General features: G+C 35.4%; 1 protein-coding gene across 1 annotated transcript in view; it reads left to right on the forward strand.

The window, feature by feature from the left end:
* The window catches only part of cps1 (carbamoyl-phosphate synthase 1, mitochondrial), a 110,978-nt gene extending 93,398 nt beyond the window's left edge, over window positions 1-17,580 (forward strand). Inside the window, exons 34-39 of the mRNA XM_087268186.1 lie at window positions 1,898-1,972; window positions 2,544-2,642; window positions 10,755-10,814; window positions 10,942-11,054; window positions 16,002-16,131; window positions 16,206-17,580. Of these exons, the coding sequence (XP_087124312.1) occupies window positions 1,898-1,972; window positions 2,544-2,642; window positions 10,755-10,814; window positions 10,942-11,054; window positions 16,002-16,131; window positions 16,206-16,358 (630 nt within the window). The 3' untranslated portion in view covers window positions 16,359-17,580. The remainder of the gene's footprint in view (window positions 1-1,897; window positions 1,973-2,543; window positions 2,643-10,754; window positions 10,815-10,941; window positions 11,055-16,001; window positions 16,132-16,205) is intronic.
* The last annotated feature ends 8,696 nt before the right edge of the window (window positions 17,581-26,276 follow it).

A 26,276-nucleotide genomic window follows, 5' to 3' on the forward strand; every position in this document is an offset into this window, starting at 1 on the left:
AACATTTTCTTGCTTTCTTATTCCAGGATTTGTGGTAAACACTGAGAGATAATACTTCACAGATAAGTGTAAAGGAAAAAACCTTTCCTTTCCTAACTACTTAAACAATTAGTCAATTTTTTCACAATCTTCCGTGTTCATTTATTTGACAAGTAACTTTGTATTGTAGGATAACACATTTTTAACATTCAAGCACATCAAGGTACATTTTTACACCTATTAATAAATTCAGTTGACGTTTTGCCTTCCCATTATTTTAAAGTAATGTTTTCCAAGTGATCTTTAACAAACCATGGAAATTTTCACAGTATTCCTATAAAACAAAAATAATTTCTCTAATGATTTTATAATAAGTTATTTCTTATAGTTTGTCTTGAATAAAAGCATTTTTTTTATTTAAAAAAAACATTTTAAGGTCAGCATTATTAGCCTCCCTCAAAAGTATTTATATTTTTTGATTGTCTACACAACAAACCAGTTGTAAAATAACTTGACTAATCTAACTTTCCTAGTTAAACATAACCTAGTTGCCTTTAAATTACACTTTTATCTGAATACAATGATCTTGCAAAATAACTAGCAAAATATTATGCACTCACTATCACCATGGAACAGACAAAAAAAGTAGTTATTTGAAAATAGTTAAGCTATTATTTTTAAAAACGTAAAAAAAAATTATGTGTTTGAAGACTCGTGCTTTATGTCATACTTAAAACAAAAACAAAAGGCAAAACTAAACAAGTTAAATATTACCTTTATATGAGCGTGACTGAAAACTACTTTGTGTCAATGTGTTATATCTGTTTCCTGGTACTGGCCGACTGTTTGTAAATTCAAAACTGAATGTACACTCAATTTCAGATTAATAATAGCCTATGCATAGCTGAGGACTTCCTATATAATTTTTTTTTTTTTAAATCGCTATTGAAAACAAAAGTCTAATATAATCAACATTGGACATTTTGATAGTTTTTCTTTTGAAGTCTGAATTATTATTATTAATTAATTAATTACTAATTATTAATCCCCCTGTTTATTTTTTCCCCAATTTCTGTTTAATGGAAAGAGATTTTTTTAAACACATTTCTAAACAGAATAATTTTAATAACTCATTTCTAATAACTGATTTATTTTATCTTTGCCCTGATGACAGTAAATAATATTTTACTAGATGTTTTTCAAGACACTTCTATACTGCTTAAAGTGACATTTAAAGGCTTAACTAGGTTAATTAAGTTAGGCAGGTTAGGGTAATTAGGCAAGTTATTATATAACAATGATTTGTTCTGTAGACTATCGAAAAAAAAATTCTTGAATAGGCTAATAATTTTGACCTTAAAATGTTTTTAAAAAAATTAAAACTGCTTTTATTCTTGCCAAAATAAAACAAATAAGACTTTCTCCCGAAGAAAAAAATATTATCAGACATACTGTGAAAGTTTCCTTGCTTTGTTAAACATCATTTAGGAAATATAAAAAAATTAAATAAAATTTAAAAAGGGGGCTAATAATTCTGACTTCAACTCTAGCTTTTTAATCGCAGTGTGTATGCCATTGAGGAACAGGACTGCTGTTTGGAAATAAAATGAAGAATTAAATAATTAATTTAAGAATTGAATCATTAAAATGTATATAAATAAATCACAATTTAAATGGACAAATAAATAGACAGATTTAAATGTGTTTATTTGAATTGTGTTTTAAAACGGCATTAATAAAGCAATAAATAAATGCATTGAAAAACAACTTTTATGTATAAATAAATTGTCAATTTTATAAATGTTTATTTAATTCATGTTTTGAAACGCTGAATAATCAAACAATAAAAAACGTATATTTATGGATTATTTAAAAGCTTTGTTTTTTATTTACTATTACTACTACTATTATTTGCTAGGCTCCAATGTTTTCATGGCCTCGGCTGAGAGAAGCAGACCCTGTCCTGCGCTGCGAGATGGCCTCTACTGGAGAGGTACAGTATAGAGCTGCTTCAGACACATTGATTGACCGTTTTATCCATCACAATAGTCTCCAGCTTATATTGTTATCAGTTTACCGGGAAGCGGCTTCAGCATCAGGGAATAAATGCTCACTGGTTGTAGTCTCTTTAGTTCCTTGTACATGTAGTTTTTGTGTCCCTGCTACAAATTCAGCATGGAGGATTTTTCTGTTACCTGCTCTCCTTGGCAACGGGAAAACCATAGAAACCAGACAATAAAGCAGGAGGAGCGTTTCTTATTTTTTTAGCTTTAGAGCAGGAAGTACAATATCTCCATCCCAGATTTTATGATGGCCCCATTCTGTCCTTTTTTCATAATTGTAATATCGCACCAGTCTACCTTCATTCAGAAACATCTTTAATATGTCTGATTTATTTCACCTTGGCTTTGAATATTGCGCTAATGGAGATGAATGAATAATTTATCCTGGAGTTTCTGCATGCTGCAATGAATATTTGCTTGTGATGGTACGGATCAAGATAGTTCTTCCTAGCTCCTGTGTATTTTTTTTTTTCCCTCAGCGCTTTCTTTTGCTCTCTGCAGGTGGCTTGCTTTGGACCGAACATATACTCTGCCTTCCTGAAGGCCATGCTTTCTACAGGATTCAAGCTTCCCCAGAAGGGGATTCTCATTGGGATACAAGTATGGAGGAAACTTTGTTTCTTTTCTTACCTTCAGGGTTGAATATTTAAGAGACTGTCTGCATTCCTCTCTGATTTACTGAGTAGAACAGGAACATTTCTGGCTGTAATTTCCTCATATGATAAAAGTTTAAAACCTTATAATATTTTAAAGGAAACATTTCTTGAAAATATTTAGTGCACATTTATTAGATCAAATGTAATGCTGGAAACAGTCATCAGAAACATATTAATCAATTAAATTCAGTTGCAAAGTTGGTGAATAAGGGAAATTATACTTTATACTAACCAGAGACAGGCGAGGCAGTGGCGCAGTAGGTAGTGCTGTCGCCTCACAGCAAGAAGGTTGCTGGGTCGCTGGTTCGAACGTCTGCTCAGTTGACATTTCTGTGTGTAGTTTGCATGTTCTCCCTGCCTTCGCGTGGGTTTCCTCCGGGTGCTCCGGTTTCCCCCCACAGTCCAAAGACATGTGGTACAGGTGAATTGGGTAGGCTAAATTGTCCGTAGTGTATGAGTGTGTGTGTGGGTGAATGTGTGTGTGGATGTTTCCCAGAGATGGGTTGTGGCTGGAAGGCCATCCGCTGCGTAAAAACTTGCTGGATAAGTTAGCGGTTTATTCCGCTGTGGCGACCCTGGATTAATAAAGGGACTAAGCCGACAAGAAAATGAAAGAATGAATAAATGATAGTAACCAGAGACCAAAATGTAAAAAGTCTGAAAACAAAGTATGCTATCTGATTAAAGTCTGGTTGCTTATCCAAGTTTTAGGAACAACAAAAAATAACTTGACTTCTAGTTGATCATTTGGTATCAGAAGTGGCTTATATGAAAGGCAAATACCTTTAGATTACGCTTATTTTACCAGAGTAAAATATGATCATGCCTTGATTTTTAATTCTTTAATTAGGACAGTAAGATTTGTCTTTGCTGAGACAAAAGTCTTGTCACTTAACATAAATAATGTACAGTATAGAATATAAAGCCATGGTGCAGTGGAAAATTAATTAATATTGTGTATGACTCCCATAAGCTTAGATGACTGCATTCAAACATCTCTGCAATGACTGAAATAACTTATTAATAAAGTCATCTAGAATGCCAAAGAAAGCACTCTTGCAGGACTCCCAGATTTTATCAAGATAATTTGGATTTATCTTCAACGCCTCCTCCATCTTACCAATAATGTTCATGTCGGGTGACTGGGCTGGCTAATACTGGAACACCTTCAACTTCTTTTTTTCAGGAACTTTAATATGGAGGCTGAAGTATGAGAAGGAGTGCTATCCTGCTGAAAAAGTTGCCCTCTACTGTTGTTTGCAATGAAATAGGCTGCACAAATGTCTTGCTACCTCAGGCTGTCAATCTTGCCATCTACTCTGCAGATCTCTTGCATGCCCTATACTGAACGTAACCCCAAACCATGATTTTTCCTTCACCAAACTTGACTAATTTCTATTAGAATCTTGAGTCCATGCCAGTTCCAATAGGTCTTCTGCAGTATTTGCGATAATTGGAATGAAGTTCAACAATTGATTTATAGGAAAATCTTTCCAAATGATCAACTAGAAGTCAAATTATTATTCTTTTGCTCTTATAACTAGGATTGAAAACAAGACTTTAGTCAGGTAGTGTAAAATAACAATATGTTTTAAAATTTTTTTTAAACATTTGCCTCCCTCATCTATCCTCCTCCTCCACCCTCATCTTCCACACTTACTACTGATGACTTTGCTATATTCTTTAGCACTAAAACTGCAAAAATCAGTGCTCAATTTGCTGCACTTACAATAAACACGCAAGATACACCACCAACACCACACACACTCACCTCTTTTTCTCAGCTCTCTGAGTCTGAGGTGACCAAACTGGTGCTATCTAGCCATGCAACCACCTGTCCGCTTGATCCCATTCCCTCTCATCTCTTGCAAGCCATTTCTCCTGCAGTCATACCAACACTGACTCACATAATTAACACATCTCTTGACTCTGGTTTATTCCCCACTACATTTAAGCAGGCTAGGGTAACCCCATTGCTAAAGAAACCTAACCTGGATCAAACGCTGCTTGAAAACTACAAACCGGTATCCCTGCTTCCATTCATGGCCAAGATTCTGGAGAAATTCTTGTTCAATCAAGTCCTGGACTTTCTTACTCAAAACAACCTCATGGACAACAAGCAATCCGGCTGTAAGAAAAGCCACTAAACTGAGACTGCCCTGCTCTCGGTCGTGGAGGATCTCAGACTGGCTAAAGCAGACTCTAAATCATCCATCTTGCTGGATTTGTCAGCTGCTTTTGACACTGTAAACTACCAGATCCTGCTATCTACGCTTGAGTCACTGGGCGTTGCAGGCACTGTTATTCAGTGGTTCTGATCTTACCTCTCAGACAGGTCATTCAGGGTGTCTTGGAGGGAAGAGGTGTCCAATCTACAGCATCTAAACACTGGGGTACCACAAGGTCCTGTTCTTGGGCCACTTCTCTTCTCCATCTACACGACATCTTTAGGATCAGTCATACAGAAACATGGATTGTCCTACCACTGCTATCCCGATGATACCCAGCTATACCTCTCTTTTCACCCTGATGATCCCTCGGTTCCAGCTCGCATCTCAGCCTGCCTGTCAGACATTTCACACTGGATGAAAGATCATCATCTTCAGCTTAACCTTACGAAAATGGAAATGCTTGAAGTTTCTGCCAACCCGACTCTACATCATAACTTTTCAATCCAGATGGATGGGGCAACCATTACTGCATCCAAAAAGGTTAAAAGCCTTGGAGTAACAATTGATGACCAACTAAACTTCTCTGACCACATTTCTAGAACTGCTCGATCTTGCAGATTCGCGCTCTGGAACATCAGAAAGGTCTAACCCTTCCTATCTGAACATGCAGCTAAACTCCTTGTTCAAGCTCTTGTTCTCTCCAGGCTGGATTACTGTAACTCTCTACTAGCCGGGCTTCCAGCTAACTCTATCAAACCTCTTCAGCTGCTTCAGAACGCAGAAGCACGAGTGGTCTTTAATGAACCTAAAAGAGCACATGTCACTCCGCTACTCATCCGTTTGCACTGGCTGCCAGTTGCTGCTCGCATCAAATTCAAAGATGTTTGCTTACAAAGCGACTTCTGGCTTTGCTCCTTCTTCTGCAGATTTATGTGCCCTCCAGAAACTTGCCTTCTTTGAATAAAAGTCGCTTCGTGGTTCCATCCCAAAGAGGGAAGAAATCACTTTCCTGAACTCTCGCATTCAATCTGCCCAGTTGGTGGAATGAACTCCCTAACTGCATCAGAACGGTAGAGTCACTCGCTGTCTTCAGGAAACGACTAAAAACTCAACTAACCTCTCTGGCTCCAACGCTAACTGTACTACAAAAATAAAAAAATAAATAAATAAAATAAATTACTAATGATTTGCTTCTCACACTTTACATACCTGAAACTTGCCTGCAACACTAATTCATTGTTGCTCTTATAGTAGTGTAAATTACTTCCTTGTCCTCATTTGTAAGTCGCTTTGGATAAAAGTGTCTGCTAAATGACCAAATGTCAATGTAAATACACTTTTAAATATCTTTTGTCAAAACAGAGCTGAACGCGTTATTAGGGTTCAACCCACATTCATATAAGATGTTTGAAACCAAGTGCTTTTTTAACAGTTTATATACTTTTTATTTTATTACTTTAGAAAGTTCAGTCTGCTTTTTCTATAGAATGGAAGGTAACAGGATCTTTGCTCCGTGCAATATTACGAAATCCCTGTATCCACAGTATACCACGCCGAAAACGCATTGCATATTTGATAGCATGCCTTGAAGTCTTTACATTTCTCTTACTTGGGTGGAAGAGTTTGATTGAAATTTAAACTGCACAATTACTGTGGTTATCTCAAATAACTGCAGCTAGATCAAATAACCATGATCAGGCGATTAATCATTCTTGACAGTCCTAAATGATCACAGTCAGCTTATAATGCATATAATGTCTGTATTCACAGTTCTGCTTGGAGCTGATCCAAGCTATTTCCTCATTAAATGCCAAGCCACATAAGCAGCTCTAGTATTGATTATTCTATGTAAATGAATGGTGAAAAAAAATAATAATTGTTGCAGAGCAAGTGCTATTATAGAGAAACCATGCTTCTTTCTAATGTTTTAAACAATTTTTGTATTCATTTATGTTTTCAATATATTTATTTTATGGTGGCTCAGTGATTAGAACTATCACCTTACAGCAAGAAGGTCGCTGGTTCGAGTCCCAGTTGGACCAGTTGGCATTTCTGTGTGGAGTTTGCATGTTCTCCTAGGTTGCACGATTGCCTGGGTTTCCTTTGGATTCTCTGGCTTTTACGCACAGTCCAAAGACATGTGCTATAAATGAACTGAGTGCAACAAAATTGGCCATAGTGTATGAGTGTATGTGTAATTATGAGAGTTTGTGGGTGTTTCCCATTACTGGGTTGAGGCTGGAAGGGCATACACTGCATAAAACATATGCCGGAATAGTTGCTGGTTCATTCCGCTGTGGTGACCCTTTGATAAATAAGGAACTAAGCCGGAGAAAAATTTATGAATGTATTTATTTTTTGTTATTTATTTCTTTTTAATATTTTTCAATGTTTTCTTGTTTTGTTCATTTTTAATTCTGCTAAATGTTTATCATTCATTTGACAATTTAGTCTTACTTTTTAGTTTTAATGCATGGCTAATTTGTGACTGCTCAAGATGAATTAATTGCCACAATAGTGTAATTACCCTTTCATCACACACTGTTAAAAATGCTGGGTTAACATAAAATAGTTAACAATGTTTTTAGTTATTTGAATATAAAACAATTCAACTGTCGTAAACAAAACAAAAAAACTGTGTTGTTGTAGCTCAATTTAAATAGTTAAAACAAGCAGCAAAATCATTTTTTTTTTTGAGTGCAATTTATCATGTAAAATATACAGTGGGTGAAAAAAAGTAATGAACAAGTTATTGTTTTTTCCAGGGAATAATATTTGTAAAGGAGCTTTTAAATTAGAGTCAGGTGATTCTACAGCTTGGTTTTCTTTCTCTGAAACCATTTGAGAGTTTCCTTGGCTGTGTTTTGGATCATTGTCTTGCTTAAATGTCCACCTTGGTTTCACCTTCATCATCCTGATAATGTGGATGTTGGACTGAAGCAGCTAGCATTATTTTACAATGACAAAGGGCCAGGGGTGGATTTAGTGATTAAGGGGCCCTAAGCAATTCCAGCCATGAGGCCCTTTTGTAACTTTTTTTTATCATTATTATTTTCTGGGTGACGCAGTGGTACAGGTAGGTAGTCCTTACAGCTGGTTTGAGCCTCGACTGGGTCAGTTGGTGTTTCCGTGTGGAGTTTGCATGTTCTCACCGCGTTCGCATGGGTTTCCTCCGGGTGCTCCGGTTTCCCCCACAGTCCAAAGACACGTGGTATAGGTGAATTGGGTAGGCTAAATTGTACATAGTGTATGAGTGTGAATGAGTGTGTTCTTCAGAGATTAGTTGCGGCTGGAAGGGCATCCTCTGCGTAGAATATGTGCTGGATAAGTTGGCGGTTCATTCCGCTGTATTGACCCCAGATAATAAACAAACTAAGCTGAAAAGAAAATTAAAGAATGAATGTATTATTTTCTTATATCATTCAATCTTTTTTCTACATTTTATCTTAATGCAAATTAATAATAACACGTAAAGCACTATGTAAATATGTAAAAACTATGTATTTGATTTCTTCAAATGAATTCACAACTAAAAATAATAAACGAACGCTTTCTTAAAACTGCTGGACAGGTCCATGATTGAAGGTGGGGGACACATTTGCACAGATCTAATAATTACTTTCAACATAAACTTTTTAGAGCCTCACCGTAGCAAAATATGATATGAAAATACGCAAACAATGTTATACATAATTTATAGGTATCATTTATACTTCTTGGTATTCATTTGGGGGCCCTCAGATTTCCCGGGATTTCCTCAGCAGAGCATTGCTGAATAACTGCTGAGAGATTTCATCTGTTGTCTGGGCTTTCACTGTCTGTTTACACCTCTCTTTCTTCATGTGTTCAATACTTTTTTCCTGTGTCATTTAATTTTTTTACACATAACTTAATTTCCAAACCAATTAATTTTGTTTTCTTTGCTTATTTAGATTTATTTGGTTGTTACCAACATCCGGTAAAAAATTTCAAGCCAACAGCACCTTTAGAAATATGTTTTTTGAGAAAAAAATTTCCCCCACTGTATAAACAGAGCACACAGTTTTTAAAACAGAAAGTTTTACATTTCTAAAAGGATAAAACTCCTCTCAGTTTTCCATAGGCACAATGTTTTTGTGGTTCATCTTCTTTGGGTGTAACTGTGTGATGTTCACACATAATTTAAAGCCTTGACAATGACACTGGAATTCAGAGGCTTTGTTTTATGCTTTGCTGTAATATCATTGTCAACATGCCCTCTTTCATTTCCTCCTGTGCTCTCTCATATGTTTACGATTCATGGCCACTCTCGGCGTGGAAATCAAACATCTTGTCAGGGTCATTGACGATGCTCAGACAGCATTGTGTTCTAATGGAGTCTCGGGTACAAACGCAAGCATGAAATTCCCATTCGAAACAAAAGCCAGGTTTTTGTAGATGCTACCTGCCTGATGGCTGTACCTGGGGACAGCAGATCTGACATGCTTTTTAAAGCCTGATTACCAGTCCGTGGTTAAGTCTCCGTGAACACAGAGCTGTGTTATTGATCTGGAAGTGCTTAGAGGAAGACTTTTCTTCTAGAAATAGTCTCCAGCTCCGTGTCTGTCCACACAAACTGACTGACCTTTTGGCTTGATCTGTTATTTCTAGCAATTTTGTTTTCAGCTTTGTCATTTTTGTTATTTGTTCCAAGCATAATATACAATGGGGAAATTAATATTGAACACGTCACCATTTTTCAGAAAACATATTTCTAAAGGTGCTGTTGACCTGATTTTTTCCCCCAGGTGTCGGTGATAACCAAAGCAATCCATATATGCAAAGAAAACAAATCTAATTCATTTAGAAATTAAGTCATGGGTAATAAAATGAAATGACACTGAAAAAGTATTGAGCACATGAAGAAAGGGAGCTGTAGAAAGGCAGTGAAAGCCCAGACAGCAGCTAAAATCCCTCAGTAGTTCTTTATCAACCCTCTGCTCTGTCATTGTAAATTAATATCAGCTGCTTCAGTGCAACATTTACATTACCAGGAGGATGAAGATGAAACCAGGCTGAACATTTAAGCAAGACAATGATCCAAAACACAGCCAAGGAATGGTTTCAGAGAAAGAAAACCAAGCTGTAGAATGGCCCAGCCAATCACCTGACTTGAATCCATTAGAAAATACAAAATCAAGAGCAGATTTGATAGACGAGACCCACAGAACCATCAAGATTTTTACACTTGAAGTCAGTGAAATAAAATTACACCACAGCAATTTATATGACTTCTTACTCCATTTGAGAGGCGTCTTTAAGCTGCCGTCACCAAAAAAATGTATTTTATATAAAGTGTTAAATACGTTTCAGTAATTCAGCACTTCTCCTTATGTTATTTCATTATTATTACACAAAACTAATTTTACAGCTTTTTTGTTTGGTTTTATTTGTATGTTTGTAATGTTTGGGTTTTTACCAAAATCTGGTTCAATTCTATGTTTACAACTCCTTTAGAAATATTATTTCCAGGAAAAAAACATGACATTTTAAGCGACAAAAATGGTCTTAGGTTTCTGGTTCTAGTTTTGGTTTAATTCAATAATGTAAATGTCCCTAAGCCTATACATAATCATATTACAGTCCCGAACTAATAAAAATAAGCATATTCGCATCCATTAAAGGGGTAAAGTTATTCCATAAAAAATTTACTGAGTCTCTTTATTACATGTACTAGTGGTACAGTATTTTATTTTAGCAAGTTTCATGAAATAAGGGTGAGAGCATAGCAAATTCTGCTTTAGTGATGCAAGACTTCTAAAAATAGTTTCCTATTTGCCGTCCTTCCACTCAAACCACAGGAACTTTTACCTTTCATCCTATTTTTTACTTGCTTTCTTACTTTTATTTTGTGGTTTTGTTTTTAGCATTCATTCAGGCCCAACTTTCTGTCCACTGCTCATCAGCTTCATGAGGAGGGCTTTAAGGTGAGTCGTTTCCATACACATTTGGGTTTGATTAACAGTTTGGTTTTAGCAAATCATCTGGTTGACACTCTTTCTTTGCTGAATAATGTGCTGGATTAATAAAGAATGAATCTGTTTCTGTATTTAGCTGTATGCCACAGAGGGAACATCAGCTTGGCTCAATGCTAATGATGTTCCAACAATCCCGGTTGCCTGGCCGAGCGTTGAAACCAATACCACACACTTACCCAGCATCAGCAGGCAAGTGCTTTAGTAATTTTTCTATTTCAGTATTTTTGTTAGATGCATCAATTGATTAAATGTTTCAATTAAAATCACCTATGAAATTAAAATGAAATCTTTATGAAAAGAAATATAAAAATAAAAGTGATTGATTATTTGTATTTCCCCCCACACTATAAGCTAAGTGTTTTTTTTAAAGGTTACATTTTTGACAAAAAAAAAAAAAAAGGATTTTCAATATTTTCAACATATGTACATAGATTACCATAACTCAGTTGCTAGGAAGCATGGTTTTTGAATTGACAAGATATATTGTCAGTATCAATTTGGGTCTTGCATGTGTTTTAATCTGTTAAAGTAAAATATTAAAATATGAAATGCTATTTTAAACTGCAAAATTGTCATTCAGTCTAGATACTGATTTTATATTTAAAATATTCTTTATATACTAACGGAAACCATGATCTTATGTGTTTTCACACCTGCCTTATTTAGTTTGGTTCAATTGCACTTGAGTTTATTTTTCCTCTTGGTGTGGTTTGTTTGGGCTGGTGTGCATGTAGCAATCGCACTCAAATGTGCACAAAAGCGGACCAAAAAAGCAGACCATGACCTCTTTGAAGAGGTGGTCTCGGTACGCTTTCAAACGAACCCATAAACAGTTCATTTATGGTAAAAACATGATCCAAACTATAACAGTTCAAAAAGTACCACACCTTTTTGGACTAATCCAGCTGCTGTAGTCTAATGCGCTGTGCATCACAGAATTTGAAGGGAAAATATTTGTTGTCATCGCTTTACCAACAGTTTTAAACAAAGAGAGAGAGAGGGGAAAACATTACCTGATGGATCGTTGGTAATATTTCCGGAAGATGACCTTGTCGCAGTTTAGCTAAATTAATTCACGCCCCTCCTGAAGTGACTTGTGATTTGGCTTCGTCATATGCAATGCATTAAAACAGCCGCAGCTGTGCTTCATTCTCGAAATGTATAGTTTGGCTAAAGTGATGTATACAAACTAAGTAGTATACTTATATGACCAGCGATACAATCAGCCAGCACAGTCGTCCCTCCATAGTGAAAAATGACATTTGTTGTCTGCCAGTTTGTTTACTTGCGGGAGTTCCATTGGCATTTTCCCGCATGTTAATTCTAATCAATCGAAAAGCAGTTTAGGGAATACGTCTAAAAACATCTGGCCAGTAAGTAAAGTGGATTGTCACATGACTGCGTATGTATTTATTCATTCATTTTCTTTTCGGCTTAGTCCCTTTATTAATCCGGGTTTGCCTCAGCGGAATGAACCGCCAACTTATCCAGCACATGTTCACTCAGGGGATGCCCTTCCAGCTGCAACTCATCCCTGGGAAACATCCATACACACTCATACACACACACTATGGACAATTTAGCCTACTCAATTCACCTATACCGCATGTCTTTGGACTGTGGGGGAAACCGGAGAACCCGGAGGAAACCCACGCAAACACGGGGAGAACATACAAACTCCACACAGAAACGCCAACTGACCTTCTTGCTGTGAGGTGACAGCACTACCTACTGCGCCTCCACGTCGCCCATGACTGCATTTTGGTTCTTTTCAACTGGTTGCGACTAAAGCAATGGACCCTTTTCATATGCCTGTTATGATGCCTTTAACGGTCATCAGCATCTTAAATCCTTGAAAGTTTTGAATATTTAGATTAAAAAAAAAAAAAAAACGTCTGAATATTTATATGCATTTATAAATGTATTATATCATCTTTGCTTTAAATGGCGAAAAAAGTATTACCACTTCTGGGAGGGGTTTCTAATGCAGCGTCTATAGGACAGGACAGGACTGTAAATTTAATGTTATTTTCCCTTCTGGCTGCCATTATCAGTCTCACAGAATTTTTTCTTTATAACTTTATAAATAATTTTTTTTCTTTATAACATCATTGTGAAGCTTTTCCTTTATTACTTGAGCAAATAAGATTGTAATATATATATATATGTATATACATACGTACAATTGTTGTATTCTTCCATTCACTGCACTTAAGTTTTCCCAAAAATGACAACGTCCGCTACTGAGAAACCCGGAAATGTGAAAAGGGTCTAAAAGGGTTAAAAGGAGCCAAAAGCAGAAGAAAAACGCTACATTGTTTCATTTGTTGCCCATGGTCCCGACCAAATGAACCGAACCACAGATGTAAAAGCACCCTTAGTTACAGAGTGGTTCTCTTAAGGATCACATAACACTAGCTTTGATTGCAGTGGCATTCGTTGCAGCATTCTTTTAACAACTTTTTGCAATGCCACAAAGTTTATTTTCATTAAAACTTTGTACTGATAATGGGAGCACTGTCAATATCATTTAGAAATATTGTCAACTCATGTATAAAATGATTGCTGGGCAAAGATTAATCACATCCAGAATAAATCTTTTATACGTTTTATATCTAAATATAAATAATATAAACTTTTAACTTGTAATTCATTTGTGATGTGACACATTTTGCTCAGCACTAATAAAAGTTTTTTTTTTCTTTCTAACAGTTTTTGAATTTATTTATTTATAACTATTTAATATTTATCAACAAAGCTGTTATCATGAGAACCAAGAAGTCAAGCCTATCAACAGAGAATTGGAGATCAGTTCAGTTGTCACTTATTTTAGCATTCTGCTCTGTTGTAGCACAAAGACACTGCACGCTGAGATGCTTTAAGAGTGTTTGCCCTCAAGGGTTGCTGTAGAAGGACCACTTTGGTGTAGTAAGATATGTTTACTAAATTCAGATCACAGATGTAGCTGATCACATTCATAACTAATTACTCCAAGCTCAAAAATACAACTTCACATGCATTATTTGAGACTTGTGTTCACAGATTACCATTTGCTGTTGAGCTTTTCTATTTTTGATGCTAGTATAAAGGCGTACATACTAAATATTGACTAAAGCACTTGTGGAAATTTTTTTTTTTTATTATATACACACAAGCATGGGAATTTAGGTTTGTTTTCGTAGCATAATTAAAGCTGGTTTATTTTAGATTGCCTCATGGAGGCCAAATTTTTGTAATGAATCACTTTTGCTTTATCAGGGTATCTTCAAAAGTATTGAAAGCTGATGAATCAGTTTAGAGAAATTTAAGGGCCTTAAAAGGAAATCAAAAGTCTTAAATTCTAGTTTACAAGAAATTCAATTTTGTACAAAATCAAGAAGGATAGATTTTTCATTTTTGTATGTTAAAGTTTGCCTGTATCTAATTTGCGAATATTTTGAATATATTAATAAAATCCTGCTATATTTGACAGTTGTTGCTAGATCAAATACGGTTACGGCCAGAAGTTAATGCAAATTGTATATTATATTATTTATTAAATTTCCCATTAATTGTATTTTATTAATGTCTACCCCCCCCCCCCCCAACCCTAAACCCAACCATCACAGTACTGTAAAAATATGAATTATTGTTATACAGTGTCATAAAAATGCTGCTATATTGATATGCATTTCGCAGCTGGCCGTGTATCCTATCTAGGCTTTACCAGATTTGACACGATGCTGCTTTGTTTACTGCAGTAACCAAGGAAACACCCTTATTTCTGCTGTTCTAAAGGCGCCACCTGCTGCATTACATGTTTAATCAGTATATGAATAATGTTTTAGATTAGGAATCTTTTCTTACAAACAGTATTTAGTAAATACACTCACTGGCCACTTTATTAGGTACACCTGTCCAACTGCTTGTTAACGCAAATTTCTAGTCAGACAATCACATGGCACCAACTTCATGCATTTAGCCATGTAGACATGGTCAAGACGATCTGCTGCAGTTCAAACCGAGCATCAGAATGGGAAAGGAAGGTGATTTAAGTGACTTTAAAAAGTGGCATGATTGTTGGTGCCAGATGGGCTGGTCTGAGTATTTCAGAAACTGTTAATTTATTGGGATTTTTACGCACAACCATCTGTAGGGTTTACAGAGAATGGTCTGAAAAAGAGAAAATATCCAGTGAGTGGCAGTACTGTGGCCGCAAATGCCTTGTTAATGCCAGAGGAAAATAGCCAGACTGGTTCGAGCTGATAGAAAGGAAACAGTAACTCAAAACAGCCACTTGTTACAACTTAGGTATGCAGAAGAGCGTCTCTTAATGCACAACACATCGAACCTTGAAGCGGATGGGCTACATCAGCAGAAGACCACTCCAGGTTCCACTCCTGCCAGCCTGTCAGGAAACTGAGGCTACAATTCACACAGGCTCACCAAAATTGGACAATTAAAGATTGGAAATACGTTGCCTGGTCTGATGAGTTTCAATTTCTGCTGCAACATTTGGATGGTAGGGTCACAATTTGGCATCAACAACATAAATGCTTGGATCCCAATTGGTACCAATTGAGCAGTGTGTCAACACCACAGCCAACCAAAGTATTGTTGCTAACCATGTCCATCCCTTTATAACCACAGTGTACTTATCGTCTGATGGCTACTTTCAGCAGGATAACACGCCATGTCAAAAGTACAAATCATGTCAGACTGGTTTGTTGAACATGACAATGAGTTCACTGAACTAAAATGGCCTCCACAGTCACCAGAACTCAATCCAATAGAGCACCTTTGAGATGTGGTAAATTGGGCCATTCGCATCATGGATGTGCAGCCGACGAATCTTCAGCAACTGAATGATGCTATCATGTCAATGTGGACCAAAATCTCTTGAGGAATATTTCCCGTACCTTGTTGAATCTTGTACGATTAAGGCAGTTCTGAAGGCAAAAGTGGGTCCAATCCGGTATTAGAAAGTTGTACCTAATAAAGTGGCTTGTGAGTGTATACTTTAGATTAAAATGTCGCCAAGGTTACTGGTTGAAACCTAAAGTGGCGATGATGTTTTAAATTATATGGAAAGATTCTTAAAGATTATTGAATTTCACTCTCTGATTCCTGTATATACCCTTTTTATGCTTTAAATAGACTTATCAGTGAAGGACACATTGACCTTGTGGTCAATTTGCCAAATAACAACAGCAAGTTCCTCAAAGACAACTTCCAGATCCGTAGAATGGCAGTGGATTACGGAGTACCTCTTATCACAAACTTCCAGGTCAGACTTTTCTCTTAAATGCATCACGGCTCATTTTTGTTCTTGCATTAAAGGTGTTTTTCTCTTTTCTACAGGTAGTAAAGCTGTTTGCAGAAGCTATCAGGTATTCAAGTGAGTTAGACGCCACCAGCCTGTTCCACTACCGCCAACGCGAGCCCAGACTGTCAGAGAGCTGCACTGCGTGGTTAACTTCTAATCTGGAAAACAGGCAGGAGACTCAAAGTTAAAAGTTACCTGAGGTGCTGTTATCCATCAGGGGCAGGTTGAACAGATACAAGCGCTTTTACAACCATGAATCTCACTTGACAGGCTTTTTCTGCAGGCCCACTCAAGACACTAGTTCAAATTTCAAGATCTACACTTTGTAGCAACTTTTCTATATATTATATAGTTCTAGCATTTCTATCATTTTTGCATTTTAATGTTTGTGAAAATATCTCTTCTGGCCATTAAGGTGGATTAGTTGGTTGGCCTTTTATGTTTCAGTTTAGTTTGAAGCAATCTTGAGTTTTAGGTAACGTGAAGGCAGCCTGACTTTAATCACTCTTTGTGGACGTGGTATTATGGAGCAGTTAAGCTACCTTTATGTTACCTAAAACCTGTATTGGTGTAAACTTAGTGAAAGTGAAGCAGTCAGTAAAGTTGACATTATTTTGTAAATTGGTTTCTACTTTGATGAAATATATATTACCAACTGGGTTAAATTAGGCTTTGCAGTCCTCGTGTTCAGTTTATTACTTCCGTTGTATCTATTCAGCTGAGTGAACAGATCCAATCCCGTGACGTCAGACACAGCGATATTCAAAGATGGTGGTGCCCTAGCTCTAAAAACTATAGTAAAACATGCCCTTTTCTACAAAATGCTTACATTAATCAAGTTTGTTTAATATTTTTTATTAAAGTAGAAATCAACTTACAAAATATTGTAAACTTGACTGACTGCTTTACTTTCACTTTAACTGGCTAACCTGCTAATCTGGCTTCATGGTACAGGCCTCAACTCAATAAGGGTGAATTAATCTGATAAACACTCAAAAACAATATTTGCTGCTTGCTCAAACTATCTATTTAAAATGAGCTGAATCAACACAATTCTTTAGACAACTTAATTGTTTTATGGTTAGTCCACTTAAATTAAAAACAGTTAGGTTAACTTAATCAAAATGAAAGATTGTGTTGAACATTTGTTTACAATGAAAAAATGCAGTAAAAAAACAATAACAATAACAAAACAATGATATTACTGTAATTCAAAATAACATTTCTGTTTTCATAGATTTTAAAATGTAACTTATTTCTGTGATTCAAAGATGTATTTTCAGTAACCATTTCTACAGTTTTCAGTGTCACATGATCCTTGATTAATGCTTTAAAGATTTTTATTATTATCGATTTTAAAAACAGTTGTACTGCTTAATTTTTTGTATCCAATAAAGGACCCAAAATATGTATGCTCTGTCTAAGCTTTTTTAATACATTATTTAAAAATATTATAGATCAAAGTTAAATGAATAGTAGCTGAGTTTGGAGAATATCTACACCTTTTTTGTAACCTTAAAAATATCTAATTAACTTTCATTGTCACACTTTGGGCCCGTTAGTACTAACCGAGCATTGTGTCAATGCCACAGCCTATACCTGAGTATTTAATGCTGCCCATGTCCACCCCTTTATGACCACAGTGAACTCATCTTCTGATGCCTACTTCCAGCAGGATAACACGCCATGTCATAAAGCATAAAGCAACTGCGTGATGCTATCATGTCAATATGGGCCAAAATCTCAGAGGAATATTTCCAGTACCTTGTTGAATCTTTGCCACAAAGGATTAAGGCAGTTATGAAGGCAAAAGCAGGTCCAACCAGGTACTAGAAAGGTGTACCTAATAAAGTAGCCGGTGAGTGTAATATTGAAGTTTTTTTGTTTAAATACACATTAAAATGTACTTAATTAAAATTAAATCAGTCTCTGACCCAAAAAAAATATTAATTGCGTTGTTAAAAACATTTACTGCTTCGTTTTTTCTTAGGGAGAATTATTATTATACTGAACATGAATTTACTTTTATTATTTATTGAATAATTCTTTTAACATCTTAATATAAATTATTCAAATGTTTGCACCCGTGTGTGTTATACCATATACCAAAATAATACAAACACATTTTAGTTAGAAAACATTGCTAATTTATCTAAATTTCTGCAACCTGCTACAGTTATTAACACACTTGCATGTATTTATAAATATTTGTCCACTTCTCTTCAAATTTTACATTATCAGAGCCTTTCCTTAACGCTAAAATGAAAAAAAAGCTGAAGCTAGCTGTCATAAATCATGTCCATACTACTACTTTGTTTAAAATCTAGTGGGCTGAGAGTAGTTTGTGAGTGGGTTGAGACAAAGTTAAAGCTTTCCGCCTGTTTTTAACACTCAGCACTGTCTGTTCAATGTACCAAAGAGAGCGAGAATCTGCTGCTGTCAGCACACAATAGCAGATATGCGTATGATTACACAAAAAGAAAATGATTTCTGCGAATTTGTCCGTGTTTGTGCCCGTCTTGCCAAAGTGAAAAGTCTAGACTTCATTCCTCAATAAATATTAATAAACATCCCAGGAAGTTATTTTACGCTAGAGCAGATCCTCAAGAACAGGTCATTTATAATTAACATGTTTAGTGAGATGGAGTATCCAATAAAAGGGGCAAAATATTGATGCTCTTTCATATTCTTTCATATTTTCCTTCTTACTAGAAACACACACACACACAAATGGAAGATATCACGCTCAAATTACAAAGATAAATTAGTGGATGTAAAGGAATTTACAGCAGCCTCTTAATCAACGAAAAGCTAACGCTACAATATCCACTTACACTAACCTCAAACTAATGTCATTCACGAGAGAAGCGTTTGAATCTTCTTGGAAGATTCCTCATTCAGCTTTATTAGCCTGCCAGTAATAGTAATAGAAATATCAAGCAGTTGGCCATTACTCTGAAAGAGCATTATGTTTAGTGCTTTAAACATCACTTAAATGCTGTGCTAATTGCAGAAAAGCTAATATTATGAGCAAACAGCCCACCAGAGTGTTGCACATTATCTAGTGGTCTAGATATTGATGCCACAATTAAATCCCAGCACATCAGTGTTTGTGTGGGAGTTAAGTAGGATTCGTGTCACAGATCATAATGATGAGAGACTGCAGAAAGGAAGTAACTAAACTGGAAAAGGGGGAGTAAAGGAATAAAGAGCAAGAAGTCCTTTAAAAGTACTATAGACAATATAATTGTCTATAATTGACTTTGTTATTCAGCCTAAAGAACTAATTCTTAATATCACAAACCTCTGTCAACATTTTTTAATAAAAGTCATTATTTAAAGATTATGGGCTCTATTTTAACTTTCTAGGTGCAAATTCTGAAGTGCAGGGCGCAAAAGCATTAACAATTTATGCGAATCCACTTTTGGTATTTTAATGACAGAAAAATCCGTTTTGAACCGCGGCGCATGGGCTAACAGGGTTGAGCTTATTCTCTTAATGAGTTATGGGTGTGTTTTCAGAATAAACCAATCAGAGTCTCATCTCCCATTCCCTTTAAGAGTCAGTTGTACCGCACCATGGCGCATTTGCTATTTACATAGAGGACTTTGTAAGTGGAAAAACTAAGCGCTTCGTTATCGAGTAAACAGTTAAACAGACCATCTGCAGTGCTAAATGAGAGAACGAGTCTCCTCTTATCGTCTTTACTTTCACTTTCTCTCTTTCGTGAATACTGCAATGTTTTGTACGCACTGACATCCATCAGTCTACATAATTAATTTGATTTGTTAAGCGCAAACATTTGTTTCAAAACTATTTCTAAATTCAGTTCCAAATTCCAGCAAACAAATAAATGAACAGTAATAACAAAGTGTGGTCAAAAAATTGAGTTATATCCAAATGCACATGCCATATGGTCCAAAACCTGACGGATGAACAAATCTAAGCTTGTCTTTAATAAAACAAATATAAATATGCATATAATACTGCTACTAATAATAATAACAACATTAAATAAAGCAAATTGTCCTGAATAAACTGAAAAAAGCCCCTTGAGATGAAGAAGGCTTGAAGGTAGTGGTTTTTACATTTCTGTAGAAAATAATCTTTTTAAAAAAAAAATTTAATCCTTTAATTTTTTTTCATTTGTAAAGATATTTGTGTACTGCTGTACATCTTGCATGTTTTAAGCAATGTGTAAGCGAGGCACACAACTAACGCGCTCTGCGCTGGACTTTAGACCTACTCTCAGCTGGTCAATTGCACAGTCTATTTTAGTTCCTCAAAATAGCAATGTGCCAACAATGCGCTTTAACACACTTCTTTTCTAGAACAAAACACCCATGAGTCCACAAAGTGGCACAAATTGATTTACTATTTAAACAACATGGCGGAAAACGAGAAAATAAGGGTAGCGATTGGCTAAAAATAGCAACACGTCGTGGAAACATGTCTTGCGCCGGGTGTATGATTAGGCCCTATGACTTAAGCATCTTATTTTAACTTAGTTTCTGCGGTTTCTTTTTTTCTGTCATTCACAGTTCAATGTGCGCTGTACTGCGCATGATGAGAAACAACAAGGCAATATGTTTACCTATTATAGGCTACTATAGTATATAATTATTTTGTTTACTTTTTTACATATAATATTGCATTCATTTGCATAAATATTTTACAGCTTATAAAATGAATGCCTCAGTGTGGTGCGGAGGTAACATGCAAAAATCATAATTGGATTTGTTTGTAGGCTATTTAAAAATAGATTTTTTATAAGAAACTGTAATTTTCTAAATGGAAAGAAGTTGGTTTGTTGGTTGCATATGCTGTATTTTTTAATATAATATAATTTTATATATTATATATATATAATATAATATTATTTTTTTAAATGCTGCATTCCATAGCCTTCCCCAGCCTTACACATGCTCAACATGTCTGTTGTAAGGCTACGGGCTACAGAGCCCTGATGACATGCAGACAAAATCACAGGCACAATTTTAGAAAAGTTCTCACTAAGCTACACATTAAGACTTCTATTAAATTTTTTTTTAAAATCTATTCGAATTGAATTTCCTACCTGTATGCGTTCTTTTGTTCAGGCATAAATGCCATTAATTAATTTAAGTTTGTAAATTAATTCTTTTCTTCCATAGATTTGGTCGGACTAATCGAGAATCAGAATCAGTTTTATTGCCAAGTGTGCTTCACACACACAAGGAATTTGTTTTGGCTAGAGAACCTTCCAGTGTACATAAAGTGACAAGTGACAACACAAAATAAATATGGAAAAAAAAAATACAATAAACATTACACAGGGGTTCAATTAGTCAAAAAAAAAAAAAAAAAATTACAAATTTCTGGATGTTGAGTTGTATGTTGATTTGTTATAATACAGTTATATAAGGTTATAAGGTGCTGTGTACAAATGTGAATGGAGAAAGTATCGCATTGTATATTAATATAAGGTGCTGTGTACAAGTGCGTATGAGAAAGTATTGCGCTTGTTTATTAGGAAACTTTTCCTGTGTCTGGCTGTTTTTGTGCCTGGTGCTCTAAAGCGCCGACCAGACGGTAACAGTTCGAACAGGTAGTGTGCTGAGTGCAAAACATTCAAATAACATCAACAACAAACTGAACAAACAGTACTTGCCAAATTACAGTGAGTTTAGATTTCCGCCATAACAATCGCAATAAGGAACACTGCACCCTACGCAATATGACAGAAACATTTAAATACTCTAGCCATTAATTTAAAGATCAGCCACTTCACTCTCAATGAAATGAGGTTATAATCTAATTAATACATATTAAACCAATTTAACATATTTAAAAATACACAGGCTAAGTACTGATGTTTTTGTTTTGCACTTTGAAAACTTGAATTTTCAAACCGCTTGCTAGTTATTTTGTTTTATTATCTTGGTCTGAGGTCATGTCAATAAAAAAATGGCATGTAAAATGATGTTCAAACTCAAGTTTGTAGCATTTAACACTGAATAAAGCACATAATCGGTACCTGAGGTCCTTATTGACTTTGTAGTTTATGCTATTGATTTGTCTCATCGTGAAAACAGAAATAGTTTCTAGATATTTTTTCATGCCGCAGTCACAGATGGTAAGGACAAAAACAACTTTTACCATAAATATTATAATACATTTTTATATGTTGTCAAATTATTTTGATTATAATTAAGGCAGATTTTTGACCAAGCTTTTTCAGCTGCACAAAAAACCACTCATATTTTACCAGGGCAAACTACTATCAACAAGCTACTGTATATGTATAATTGGGAGACTTTGGAGCTATTTCTTAAATGGACATTCTTATGGGTTCAGGAGTGATCCATTTAAGCAGTTACAGGTTGAGTGTCATTATATCAGTGTGAATCGCAGGTCTGGTGCACCAGCAGGCAGATGGCACCTTATGCCAGCCAGATGAGGGGGCACCCATGTGGCAGCGACAGAGCTCATATTTAAGCCATTTCGTATTGGCTAATGGCCATTCATTTACAGCAGGGCATGTTAAGGCATTATGCTGAATATGCCCATTTTGACCCTAATGCTATTTTGCAGCTGTTGAATCAAAACAGCTCAGTGCTTTATCTGCACAAATGGATGATAAATGGATGAAAACCTGGAGTTATTTTACCTTGAAGTAGAATATATTGTTAAAACAAACAGCCTAATGCAGGTTGTGTGACGTCTGAACATGCAGCCGAGCCAACAGGTGCTATTGGTGTTATCAGGACAAGATCAAATTTATTTTATGTTTGGGTCTGAATTTAAGGGACATTTGCAGAAATTGTGTATGTGGAACGTATTTAAACATGGCAAAATGTGTTAAATAAATCCAAGAGTATACAAAATAAATTAGTAAAGAAGGATGGGAAGAACAATGAGTGCTCTTTCATTTTTGCAAATTAATTTTCATTACAAAGCAACGGTTTATTTCTGAAATAAAAATACAGTATAAGCCATCTGGACACTGTACTATTTTATATCTACAGGTTATTTGACATTCTGAAACATCTTGATATTGTGAGGATGGATTTTGCCCAGACTTAAATGTAACGTAATAAAACAAAAACTCTGGGATGTGAAAAAAAATAAGGCCAGGATAGACTTCGCCACATTCTTCTGAACTTTCCTTCCCCTCTGTTATTGATAAATAGACAGGTGTGACTGGTAACAAGGTTTTGTTCAATATTTTTGACATCTTTTGATTAAATCCCAACATATGAGTGAATATTTAAGTCACTGGTTAACTTTAACAAAATAATCATTCATTGCTCTCATAGGATATTTAATAAGAAAGAGAAATGTATCAGCGTCGCAAGTCTGTATCCAGACCGGCCCGTAAAAGAGCTCTCAAGCTCAAATTGATGTAAAATTGTAAAATTGATTAAAAAAAAAGTTAAATTTGCACCTCCATCTAGATTCTAAGATTTATCTTTGAGTAATTGATGTAGTGCATTTACTCCTGAATTAGCTTTCATTGTTTGATTTTGTAATTGGCATGATACACTTTCATCTGGAAAATAAAGTGTTAAGTTTTGATGCATTGTGAATTCTCCTGAAATCTTTTATATCCAGTAGATTATGTGGAGGCTGGTGCTACGTTTATTTGTTTACATGATATTCAAACAAATTGCACAAGACTGTTTGGAGCAGTCAGCACTTCAGCTCAGAGACTTTCCGATTTCTGGTTATTACTGGTTTAGCAAGCTGTACGAAAATTACTTAATTAACTACACTTACTGTAGTACGAGTGAGCTGGAGGCAACCTGACTAATCGGGTATTAGTTAACCCTGCATCTGACTAACTTCAGAATGTCGAGATCCTGTCTGTGAGAAACACGTAAACCCCAGGGTGTGAAAACTCTGTGCAGCATTGGGTTCCTAGGAAAAGTATAACTGAAGATTGTCAGATTGTCAACTGTCAGATTGAATTTGGAGTTGAAAACAAATATAAATAATATTTAATAATAAACAACACAATTGGCTTACAGGCTTACACGCATTTAACCTTCAACCATAACGGAATCTTACATTGTAATAGTTATATTAATTATTAATGAATTGTTTAATAAAAATGTTACAGTTACTGTACACCGGTGGTAATTTATACTTAAAGAACAGTCTATAACCATGATAACACAGCTAATGTGGCTGTGTGGCCTTGTATTGTAACAGAAATGTAACAGTTTATAATACATTTCTAAAGGTTAATATTCATGCATTATAATCAGCATAATACAACATTCACTGTGGGTATCATTGTAATTGGTTTCAGAATCATTCTATAAAGATCAGTGATTTTTAACATTGCATAAAAACGTTGAATAAATAAAAAAAATACAAAATAAATGCAGGTACTGTACTGTATTTTGCGATTCACTTATTTCCCTCTTCAGTTCATTTACAGTAAATAATTGAATTATGGGACCTGTATCTCTGCTCTGTCAACTTTCAATGATGAAAATTGAACTTTTATTAACATTTTAGTAGTTTGAAACAACATATTGTAATACAAGTAATAGAGAGATAATTAAGTCTGTAAAATAACAGAAAACACAGACTCATATCACTTTTATAAACCCTTTTTATGTTTCCTTATCATAGAAGAAAGATCATGGTACCATAATACTTTTATTAATGAAAAAAACAGCTAAACTTTTTTTAATCTTTTAATTTTTTATAATATACATTATAATATATATGTATATATTTATACACCATACCTGTCAACCCTCCCGTTTTTCCCGGGATTCTCCCGTAGTAGTATACAGTTCTATCCCGCTATCATCCCGTAAAGGTATTTTCCCGTATTTCCCCCGTATTTTCAGTCTTTCTCTGAACAGCCGAGTCTCCCTATACGCAACCCATACCGCCGAACCACCAGGGGTCGCCCCTTGGTCTTAAACGTGAGTCTGTTCTGTGCTTTCGCTTTGTTTAGAAATGAAAACACTTATGAATAAATAATAAAAACGGCGCGATTCCCTTTCCTTTTGATTACAGGTCCCGTCGCCCATCCTATATAATCCTCAAAACAGTCATATAATGGTGCCTGACTGTCAGCTGACGTGCTCCATAGTGATAAACAGGTGCTGTTTCCCAAACGGATTCTGTACATGTGATTTGAAGCGGAGAGAAAGTCTGGCTTTTGGGTGCGTTTAAACAGACATACACACAATTAATAATAATAACATATAAAGATGTCGATCTTGGTGGGGTTTTTTTCCCAAACACAACTGATTTTGTCTTAAATGAGCATAAAAAGTTAGGAAAGCAGTCGAATGCTTTCATTATAACGTTAGATGTGTGCATTTTTAAAGTGACACCTCTTATTTAATGTAATAAAAAAATCTTAATAAATAACAGATCCATTCGTTGCTCTTTAATCAGAATGTGTCAGTTATACAGTGAAGAAACGTCTAATGAGATTGATAGCTTGATTCTATTTAATTATAATAGCTATTAAATTTAATAAGCTGAACTGTTTGATAATGTATTTGCTGCTAATGTATATTTTTATTTTTACTTTGTTGATAATCATTTTAAAACACTTTACTGACCATTTAGCTGTTTCTTTACAATGAAACAACTCCAAATGAACAGGGGGGAATCCCTTATTATGGTGGGCATATTCCTTATTTTCACATCCCAATGTTGACAGGTATGATGTACACACACACACACACACACACACACACACACACACACACACACACACACACACACTGGGGCTAATAGCCGTGCGCTATTCTGCAAATAACAGCACTCGTACAGCCTCTTCACTCTGTATTGAAGACACTGTATTACTCCGCCCACATACAGCGACAAGCAGAGAACACACTACAGTTTGACAAATATTGCTGCTGTTGGACAACTGAATATATTTTTTTGAATTTTTCAAACAAGAATGTAGTTATTTAGATTGCAAGTATGCAGTTTATTTATAAGGATACTTCCTATTTTAAACATTTAAAAATTCTGAGATTCAGTTCATCGGCCACCATCAACCTGTCTGAGCAGAGCAAAGAAAGTGACGGTTGACGCTCACTCAGAAAGCATAATAAGCCCTTAGAGGTAGAAAAACTCAACA

The sequence above is a fragment of the Danio rerio genome, chromosome 9, assembly GCF_052040795.2.
Source record: "Danio rerio strain M-AB ecotype USA chromosome 9, GRCz13ab, whole genome shotgun sequence".
NCBI classification, from domain to species: domain Eukaryota; kingdom Metazoa; phylum Chordata; class Actinopteri; order Cypriniformes; family Danionidae; genus Danio; species Danio rerio.